The 11,217-nt window shown below is 36.5% G+C and overlaps 1 protein-coding gene across 1 annotated transcript in view; it reads right to left on the bottom strand.

Annotated features, from left to right (window-relative positions):
• SGIP1 (SH3 domain GRB2 like endophilin interacting protein 1) overlaps nucleotides 1-11,217 on the bottom strand; it is a 183,368-nt gene that overhangs the window by 84,961 nt on the left and 87,190 nt on the right. The window contains 1 exon segment of the mRNA XM_015595069.1: nucleotides 11,084-11,217. This exon segment is cut by the window's right edge and continues 22 nt beyond it. Within this exon segment, the coding sequence (XP_015450555.1) occupies nucleotides 11,084-11,217 (134 nt within the window).

Here is an 11,217-nt window from a genome sequence, read left to right as displayed (position 1 = left end):
TATTATTATACTTATTTTTATAATATTATTCATACATTTATAGAAACTCCTTCATATAAAAATAAATATAATAGTATAAGAAAGATAATAATGTATCTACCTTTTACTTCCAAGGTCAAGAACCACTAAGTGACTGAAACCTGAGACTTTATATGAGAAAACAGACATCTCACTGGGAAGAGAATTATGACAGAAAGCTAGCACCCACAGAAAAGGAGAACACATTAATATATTTTAAAAAATCCTGCAAACAGTAAGAGAAGAAATGAAGTTATTGTTCATATTATTCATTAATCTAATAATGGAGAAAAACTTGGTTGAATTGAAGGGGGAAAAGATAAAAAAAATTGAGAACCATAAATTTGCTCTCTCTATAAAGTAACACAAGGGATATAAGTTGCATTATATCACAGTGAAACACCAAGTTCCATATAATTTCCCATAGTGAAGAGCATCCATCTGTCCAACCAACCAACAAGTATCTTCTAAGTACCTACTATGTGTCATTTAACATTGTAAGCTCAAGAGAAAAGGCCCCATTAAGGAAGATGTAAGAACCTACAATTTCTGGGTATAGGATTAGTTATCATAAACCCAAACTTCCTAAATTGTTCACAAATGATGCTTCTGTTACCAACTTATTTTCTAAATTGATTGCTTCTTTACAGAGCCCATTCTACCCTGATTATGGCCATTAGCAAATAAAAATAGTTTTGAATTTTAACGTCTACGCCAGTAAGACTAATACAACCGAGGCAGAAGATGTCAGAGATATAAAAATTAGCCTTTTTGATTGTAATTAGCATTGTAATTACAAACTTGTAATTCTTGACTTTGCTACCTTTGGATGAGGATATCTTAACATTTTATGTTTCAGTATGGTGGGTGTATTATCTCATTCATTAGACTTTAAGTTGGTAATAGAAATTGAGGGTTTATGATCTCTAACCCTGGTGGTCATGTTTCTGTGACCCCCTAGTCAGAGCAGGTTGTCTGAGATAGTAGAACATAAATAAAAGATTTGGAGTTATGCAAGGGAATTCTAACTCTTACACGTCACAAAGAGAAGAAAAACACCATGTACTCAGAGATGTACATTAGTTGGAGAAATAAGGCGATCCACATTGAATTCATATTCTGCCCGTTTTAAGGAGATCAAACCAGACAACAACTCGGATTTCTTTCTACCAGAGTAGGATGGGCATGAAAGGTTTGGAAAAAATGACATTTTATTTTAAAGATCAGGAAATAGAAGCAACAGAGAATTCCCTAGGGAAAAATAATTGAAGGAAAAAACAAACGCAAATCAGATATGAAACTATTTCTTCGGCAGACAGTTCATGGCTTATTATAATGTCAAAAAGAGAACAATATGTTTTGAAAAATTTAGATCCCACCCATTTTCCCATCTATCTTTCTCTATAAGACCTGGAAAATAAAAGAGTTAGTGACATCTTATATGCTCACTCTGGATGAATTTGGTTGGGCTGCCTGCAGCTCTGGATAGAGGGGGCTTCTGACTATATCTGTGACCTGGGGTATAGTCACAATGTCTGCTGAGGGTTTGGAAGCAGGAATACAGCTTATGTGCCCTATTACTGATATCCCTGATCTAGACCCAACCCAAATTCTGTTTGCCCTGAGAAGTTCACCTTGATGAGCAGAACCCAAGCTGAGCCTCTTCCCTCCAACTCACTGCACTTTAGGTCTGGGTTGAGCATTTAGCATCAGAATGCGCACAATCTTTAGCACCCCCTTGCACAATGAAGCAGTTCTACCAGGAGTAAATGCCAGTGTGTAGGAGACTGGAGCTCTCTGCCCCCACTGATGACTTTTTGTTTTTAGGAAACTCAATGGGGTGCTGAACCTTCTGCCAAAGTGAGGAAAGGAAAGGGGGTGGTGTTACCAAGCAGCAACAAATTCATGGATTTTACTCTCGGGCAAGCTACCTTGGGGGTGGGAGGGTGGGCGGGACACCTGGAATAGGCAAACAGCACCAGACCATCTCTAGTTCAAAGCTATCTCCCCTTCCTCATATTCTTTTGATTAAATAACTACATAATGGATTGAAAATCTCCAGGAACAAGATTAAACAATTGTTCCTTCATAACTCCATGTCAAATTCTTCCATTTCTTATATTACTGAATTTTACAGGGGAAGGGAAGAGGCATACGTGCCAGGATGGGTCGACACCTACTCTCATATCATTTCTATCACCCATCTTCTCCTTGACTTTGCACAAGTCCTCCCTAGCTATTTTTATCTAGCTGCCTCCCACAAGTCTCTTAACTTAAGGAAAAGGAGAAGGAAAACAGAGCTGAAAAGGGAACTGATGCTTCTAGAGCCTCTCCTGGGTGACAGGCACCAAACTGGGCATTTTGCAACATTATCTCATGTCATCTTTACATCAAATCTGAGAACGTAGATGTTCTTGTTTCCATTTTACAGACTTGGAATCTGAGGTTCCAAGTTAAGGAACGTGAACACATAGATAGTAATATATAGACTCGGAAGCCTGTGTTCTTCCTTCTTTGGCGATGTGCTTCAAGGAAACATTCTCTTTCTTAGCCCCTTTACTGTCTCTCCAATCTGCCCTTAAAACAGCTTCCCACAGAGACTCTTAAGCTATAATACACAGCAGAGTATTAAAGCTGAAATGAATCTTAAAGATAATTGAATCATAGACCCTTAATTTGTAGGTGGGAAAATGTATTTTGTTTTTACTTGGCAGAAAGGAAGCAGATTCTGGAGTCCTGGCCCTTGAACCTTCAGCAGCCTCTCGATCTTTCTGAGTTGGTTTCTTCTCTAAAATGGAGCAATCGTCACCACACTGCATGCTTAATAGTGCTGCTGGTCATTATCTCTTTCTGATCATGACATTTATAAAATGTAAACCATAATTATAATGAGCTGTTGATTTATAAAAATACTTGCTGATTGATTGATTAAGGGAACTGAAATGCATGAGTCATGTAAAGACGAGGTGTCATTCCTTAACATTTAAAACAAAGGTTAATATAAAATGAAATAATTTTAAGAAACTAGAATCACATAGGATACAGCAGCATTTAAACCTGACTGACCTGTCAGCTCAGCCTTGTTGTCTTGTCACATGAAATGACACATCAGGTACCACAGAAAGGAGTGTCTGTAGATTGATGGGAAAGAAAGCTTGGGACATGGGCTTCCAAGCTGAGATCATGGACCGTTTAGGCACCATCAAAGTGATAGCCTTCAAAGGCTTGTGAGTACTCAGAAATTACATGTAAAATGTTTTGGATGAGTTAATGAGCTTTCTATTTTTCCGCTCGAAAGAGAGCCAATAGCTTTCATCAAAAATAGTATAATATAGTGGTTAAGAATCCTGAATTAGACACTGGACTTTCTGAGTTTAAATCTCAGCAACTTCACTTATAAGCTGTGACACCTGAGTGAGCTAATTAATCCTTCTATGCCTCTATGTTCTCATCTGTAAAATGAAGATAATAATAGTATCTATCTCATAGGGTTGTTGTGAAGATAAATGAGTTAATATATGTGAAACATCTGACAGTCAGCACACAAATTTTCACAGCTGCCACCACCAACATCATCACCATTATAAGTTCTTAACGTTGTCCATGACCTTATAGGATGCTTACGAGTAGTCACTAAGAGACACCCTATTGTTGTTGATAAATAATGGCTATCATTTATTAAGCACCTCCTTTGGGCCTTACATACATAAACTTACAAAGTACTAAGCACTTTATATGCATCACTTCCTTAATTTTTACAAGGATCCTGTGAGGTAGATAATATTATTAGCCTCACTCTACACTTAGTTAAGCCTTGACCGAGGCTTAAAGGTTTAAGTAACTTGCCCATGGGTATATGGATAACAAGTACAGAGCCAGAATGTAAACTTAGTTCTGATTTACTCCAGAGCAAAAATTCTTATTCTTATTTAGTACAGAACTAAGCGCTTGTAGTTAAGGACAACTTATCAGGGTAAGTCAGCAGTGATTCTTGGCTCACCAAAGAACAAAGGTATTGAATCAATGGAAGCACATGAGAAAAGGATATTGCACAAGAATTAAACCATAACATTTGCCTTCTCATCTCCATGAAAGTTATGGCAGCCACAGGTTTCAAAGTACCTAGTGAGCAAAACACATGGCTAAAGATCTGTCAGAGATAGGGTTCCCTGTGGGTTTTGAGAGAAATGGAAATGTCTGCATTGGACACTCTGGGATGGGGGAGGAAGCCAGGAGACTCTGAAATAGAGGTCACAGGAGAAGCTGACCACAGACCACCATATTTTCAAGCAGGAAACTAAAGTGAAGACAAACAAGAGTTTGGACCACAAGGGGGAATTTCAGCTTCTCTGGGGTGCTAGCAACATTGTCTTATGTTGTTTTCTTGGTAAATTTGTAGACAATGTTAGCAAGAAGGTTGGACAAAGTCTATCCAATTTCCGATATTAGCTCTCAGTGCCTACTGCATGGAAGGTACTTATCAAATATTTGGTGGATTTGAAGGGAAAGGGGTGAGAAATGATGTCAATTAGTGCCCTACACAATACAGGATCTTATTGTAAATGTTAGCCTATAGTACTGTATTCATATTTGTTCAGGGGCTTTTGATGTTACTCAAAACAATTTAGAAATGTTCTAGAATTACCTCCAAAACCTGTTCATAGGAATCTCTCTCTCTCTCTCTTTCTCACTCTCTTTCTCTCTCTCTCTCTCACACACACACACACGAATTCTTTTATTAATTTTTCCACTTTCACACTCAGGGTAATTACTAGTCTTGGTTCTAAATGAGTTTTAACTATTTTGGTTTCCTGATTTATCACTGTTAATGATATTCTTTAAAACATACCCTAGGCTTTGTGGATAATTCTAACAACAACAATAAAATAATCTCTGAACATAGTATCTATAATAAGTATTTTATATATATTAACTCATGCAATCTTCAAAATAGCTCTATGAAGTTGGTATTGGAATTATCTTGATTTATCGTTGAAAAAACCAAGGCATAGGTTTTGTAACTTGCCCAAGGCAACCCAGTTAAGAGGTAGAGCCCAGTTGTTTGAGTAATTGTGACATCGTTGGAATAAGTGTCTATTTCCAACTCCTTCAAATTATCTTAAGTGGAATCATATTCAATTATATGTTGAATTCTCATTCTGTTGCTTTTGTAAGGGCATATTTCCTTATAGTTTAACCTTGCACCATTATTTCATTTTGTCCCTTTCAGAAAACAATTTTACTTTTTAAGAACACAGCCATTCTTGGCAGTTGTAATGGAGGTCTGTTTCTACCCTGGATACAGGGGGAGTAGAACCAAGGGAAGCGAACAGCAGAAGTACTCACATCTCTGTTTCAACCTTCTTCTTTAGGGGGAATGACCTTTACATTGTACTCACAGAGAGATGGACATCCCAACAACCACCTTGTAAGACAGGTAAGTATTTATTATTCCCGTTTTAGACATGAAGATTCTGAGAAACAAATAGGTTTAAGAAACTTGCCTAAGCAGTAGTGTTAGCAAGAGGCTGAGTTCGGGCCCATCAGATTCCAACATCTTTCTCACAAAATGCCAGTTCTTTCAGTGGATAAATACAAAGTTTCTATTTGTGTTTAAAGAAATATCAATTACAAATGTCCACTATGAAAAAAAACTGACTTAAAAGTAGTTCATCTAAAAGGTGAATCAGATCTGGTTCAGAATTAAAGTCTAAGGTAGGCAGGAGAGCCCAAACTCCTTTAACAGCATTCAAGCCTTGAGATCCAGTTTATTATAAGCCAAGACATGAAAACAGAATGATTTCAGGACAAGAGACTGGAAATGAGAAAGCAAAGCTATAACTCAATAACAGCAAAAAAGTTAAACACACGCACGCGCGCGCGCACGCACACACACACACACACGCTCTAGTGTGACAGTTACTTTTATCTGTCAACTTGACTGGCCACTGGGTACTCAGATTAAACATTATTTCTGCCTGTGTCTGTGAGAGTATTTCCTGATGAGATTAGCATTTGAATTGGTGGACTCTTTAAAGTAGATCAGCCTCCTCTGTGAGGATGAGCATTATCCAATCTATTAAGGGCCTGAATAGAACAAAAGGCAGAGGAAGGAGAAATTTACCCCCTTTTTCTACCTCACTGTTTGAGATGGTACATCTCATCTTCTGTGTTCAGACTGGGATTTATACTCTCAGCCACTCTGGTTCTCAGGCTTTTGGACTCAGACTGAATTATACCACCTGCTTTTCTAGGTCTCCTGTTTGCAGACGGCAGACTGTGGGACTTCTCAGCTTCCATAATCCCATGAGCCAATTCATATAACAAATTTCTTGGTATATTTGCACATATATACATATATCCTGTTTGTTTGGTTTCTCTGAAAAACTCTAACGTATCTAGTAATGAAGAAATGAACAGTTTCAAAGCACCAATTATGCATCAGGTACTGTTACTAGGATATTCTCTATGTTTTATTCATTCAGTCATTTATTGTCTAACTCTCTGAATGCCTATTGTATACCATGCACTATAGTAAGCTAATCACAGGGGACAAAAAGTAAAATATTTGACCCTCCTAGAGATTGAAAGTAATTTGCACAAAAATTTCATAAGCATCATTATCATCTTCACTTCATAGAAAAGAAAATTATTCAGAACAATTATGAGGCTCATCTAAGATTACACAGATAGAATGGAGCAGACCTGGGCTAGGCACCCAGGCCTGTCTGAATCTATGTGTTTTGCTCTTTCTGTTACCACACAGCTGCTTTCTATTAAGCCCAAATTATTTAAGCAGATGGCCACAGAGCACTTGGAAAAGAAGGTGCCAGTGCAAAGAAATAGGCAAACTGAATGTCAAATTAAACCCATCACTCTCATGGGGTTTCTGGTCTGATAGATCCAGGCAAAGTTGTAGAAATTCCAGGTCTCTCAAATTCAGTGTTGTGTTTAATGATGTTTTCATCACTGGTTTGAACCAAAAGGAAATATGTGGCCAGTATGAGGGCACAGTTGAGTGTCATATGGTGAAAAAGAGAGACTGAAGTGTGTTATTAATAGATGGATATAAAACTAGATGGTAGTGACATGCCACAGTGCTCTGTCTTTGGCCTGGTCCCATTCACACATTTGTTCACTCACTCAATCACTCACACATACAAGCACTTATTGAATGGCAATGATATACAAAAGGCCCTATGTCAGGTCTAGGGAATTTGTTGGGGACAACAAAATGTACCATATAAATTTCTCTTCATAATGACTTCTCACACCAGCTGCTGAAAGTGCTACTGAAAGACAGACTTTAACTGTCAACATTTTAGGATCTGCCTCAGCCGTAGAGAGCCACCTGGCTCAAGGTCATTCCCCTTTTTGGCCTGCCCATATCGGAGTCCTGATTTATACAATAGTATAAGGGTATTCACCTCTGCCAAACTCAGGACTAACTCTGAAGTATCATTCCAGCTCTAGAGTCCCCCGTGTGATTGGCTCAGGCTGTTGCTGGACATGCAAAACAACTCCCTCTGCCCCCCTTACCGAACCCCATAGGTGTTGAGGATGAAGTCACTCCTTAATAAATAAACATTTTGCACCCTAAATTTAAACTTGGAGTTGGAACCAGTCTGCTTCACGTAAAAACCATTGAAAAAAAAGAGGGGCTTTGTTTGTCCTTTGTTTATCCTCTAAAGAGCACAACAACAACCAAAGATAAAAGTTACAGAGACAGCATTTGAGTTTAATTTGGGTTTAATAATTTTCTTTCAAAAATGAAACAGCCTGTCTCCAAAAACAGTAAATTTTCTAAGACAAAGGGAAAACTATTACTCTTGGAAGGGTCTTTATCATCCCAAAATGTTGGTATTTTAAATAAATTTGTTTCTGTTCAACCTGCTGCTGGCTAGCATACAGCACAGTACCACTGTTACTTAGATATTAGTAATTAGAAATTTTTAAAATAAAATTTCCCAGATTTAATAGGTTCTGGGAATAATTTGAAGGTAAATAGGAACATAAAACCATTTCCCAATGAACTCCCAAAAGTAATCTGAGATTATTTAAGACACAGTGGCAGAAACTATTAATGTCCACCAATATACATTCTCTCCTTTGTCTTTCAGTAACAGAATCCTGAATTTTAGCTGGTTACATGTTTATCCAACCAAAGACTACATTTCCCAGACTCTCTTTAAGCTAATGTGACCATGTGACTAAATTATGACCAATGGGATTTGAGTGGTAGTGATGTTGTGAATTCTGAGTTAAACTCTTAAAGGAAACCTCTTGCCTTTTATTTCCTATTTCCTCCATCCCAAAGCTGGAACACAGAGGTGATTGATGGTGATAAGGCAGCAACACCCCAGGAAAGGTGGAGCAAGAATACAGAAAGTTCCCGGGTTCTTGAACAACCCCTGGAGTAAGACACTATTACCTTCGAGGACTGTCTACCAGCTTTGATTTTTATATGGGAGAGAAATAAACCACCTATTTTGTTTAAGCCATTACTACCTATTTTGGTTTTGGTTAAAGGAGCTCTACCAATATTCTAACTCGTACAGATGCCAAATCAACAACTAAAACCTGGGTGATGTTCAGTCATTGTCCTGATTATCAGCATAGTATCTTATCAGGAAATTACAACATGATAAGAATCGAAATTAACCTCCTTTACCTGTGAGGTTATCTTAAAATTCTTCAAAAGAAACAGGAATCATGACATAAACTTTTGTTATGAATAGCTTACCATTTAGAATTTCCTCTATTTCTCTTAGTGTAATGTTTGATGCTTTCAAAAACCATAGCCTAAATAAAATATTTGGTTATATCATTAACTGGTGTATGCTCTATTTCTCTTTTTATACCTGAATTAAGTATAGGTATATAAATGTCTGACTGGCTAACTGGAAACATCTAAAGTTGTACAAATCATTTGCCATTTTTATTATAGTATTAACTGGATTTCATAAGGTTATTTCTACATATCTGGCTTCGGACATAGTGTCCTGGAAATGTTATTTGTGAAATACTTATGGGTTATCTAGCAAAGAATAAGGATTCTAAAGCTAAGAATATGTTTTCAGTTACAATTTCTCTTTATACTTATATATATCCAGAAACATGCTTACCTTACCCTAAAGTAGGAATAACAGCTTACTCTCCTACATGAAATATCAGAAATTAGAAACATTTGGAAATCATAGTAATGGCAGATCCAGGTTCTCACATTAGGGAACAAGATGAAGGTATGGGGATGGTGGTGACAGAGGGATTTGAGGGTCTCCTGGTTTGTGGTATTGCTGGTATGCAGAAACAGCTTAACCCTGTGATTACTTTTCCAATGTCTCCATCTTGTTTTCACACTGCTTTCCCTAACATCTTTTCATCAGAGTCTAAACACGTCATATCAATATATCACCTTAAATACAGGAGTTGAGAAGAGCTCAGAGTAAACAGTCACTTTTCTTATGGCATCCTCAGCAACATATCTGGTTGAAGGAATATCTACCAGGTGACATGGGCATACATATTCTTTTTGATAAAGGGCATTTCTTCTTTCCTAGATTCAACTAACTTTCAGCAAATATCTACTATGTGCCTGGCTGTTGTAATAAGATTTTTTTCATGTAAAATTTTTTCATTTAATTCCATGAACTTGACTGTTTATACTTATCCCAGGTAGCTTCCACATACCCACTAAGTTTATTACATCTCACAGAGAAGTGGATATAAATTGGCTTCAGGCACTTAAATGAATTTTTACAATTGATAAAAAAAATGATTCAGTAAGTGAGAAATGATTTGAAGGATGTCAACTGAAAAGTGAAAGTATATGCCTTTAAAACACCTCCATTACTGGAAATCACTAGTATTACAGACCAATATGTGAGTTTAAAATCTGTACCTTCCATTGCAGAAGGGAAAGAAAATTAATATATTTCATTTCTCCCTTTTCAGGAAGACATCTTAAGATAACAAGAATATATAATTAAAAATACCTGAAATATTTGTTGTGGCTGATTACTATTAGCAATCATTTTAGTTGTCACTAACAGTAGTGATAAAGGCCATTATAGTCATTAAGCACTAAAGAAGGCATCATTATAGACTTTATTCACTGCAGGCAGGCATTTATCAAAGGATAGATAGTTAAAACGCCTTAAAAAGATTAGTTGAGATATTTCCAGAAGCATCCTAAAAGTGGTACAGCATTTATTAACTACTTTATTTAGGGGGAATTCTGTAGGGAGATCACGTCTTTCCAAGAAGATGCCAAGAACATATTAGCTGCTAGTTGGAGAGCCTTCATTTGCTCTTCATAGCTATTTTTAGAACACAATTGAAGCATTTATCAAACACCACTGAAAAAATACTGTAAATGCTAGAACTTAGAATTTGAAACTAAAGAAATTTAGGAGATGAGAATTGGAGGAAGGAAGTCCAAATTGTGGAAAAATACCAGTTTGAATAATATAAATAAGGCATACTTATGTTTGAGGTGCCTAAAAGATAAGAGCATTAAAGACAATTTGATAATAAAATATAATGAAGATGAGTTTTAATGTATTTTTAAACTGTTTTATGATATCAGATTAATATAGTTTTTGAAGCATAGCAATAAAAAGTATTTTTTTTAAAAAAGTAATTTTCTTAGTTTTCTTCCCATGCCTTTCTATGTGTTACATCATAAAAGGGGCACTAACATGTATATTAAAAAAAATTATTTCTAGTAAATGTGTAAACTTCATATTGTTTTTAATTGCTTCAGAAGTAAATTTGGATAATTTTTTTGTTATTATTTTTTCTTCTTTTGAAAATGCTTGCAGGAAAGTAAGTAAAAATAAAATGTGGTCCTACGCATTTTTACTATTTCAAAAAGCACAAGAACTCCAATATAAAATGAGCATAACTTTCTAAAGCTAGAATGAGCTGTTTAAGGCTTATGAAGTTCACAAAATGGTAACTATATGCGGCCTTCCATTTAAGGAGTTTCTTCTCTGCTTAATGAATATGGGCAGGACACAGCTCACCCAACCTCGCCCAAGCCTGACATAAAAAAACCACTCACCACTGGTGATGGCGAAAGTGCAATGTTGCCTATCGATGCCTTCAGTTCATCTACAGTTGCAGCATTCTTAAGAATGTCTTTAGATTGCAACGGCTTAATCTTGATATTAAATTTCTTGTGTGATTCTTCTTCCT

This window comes from Pteropus alecto, unplaced genomic scaffold (assembly GCF_000325575.1).
Source record: "Pteropus alecto unplaced genomic scaffold, ASM32557v1 scaffold25, whole genome shotgun sequence".
NCBI lineage: Eukaryota > Metazoa > Chordata > Mammalia > Chiroptera > Pteropodidae > Pteropus > Pteropus alecto.
Note: the sequence above shows the minus strand (reverse complement) of the source record. Positions and strands in the feature narration are given on the sequence as shown.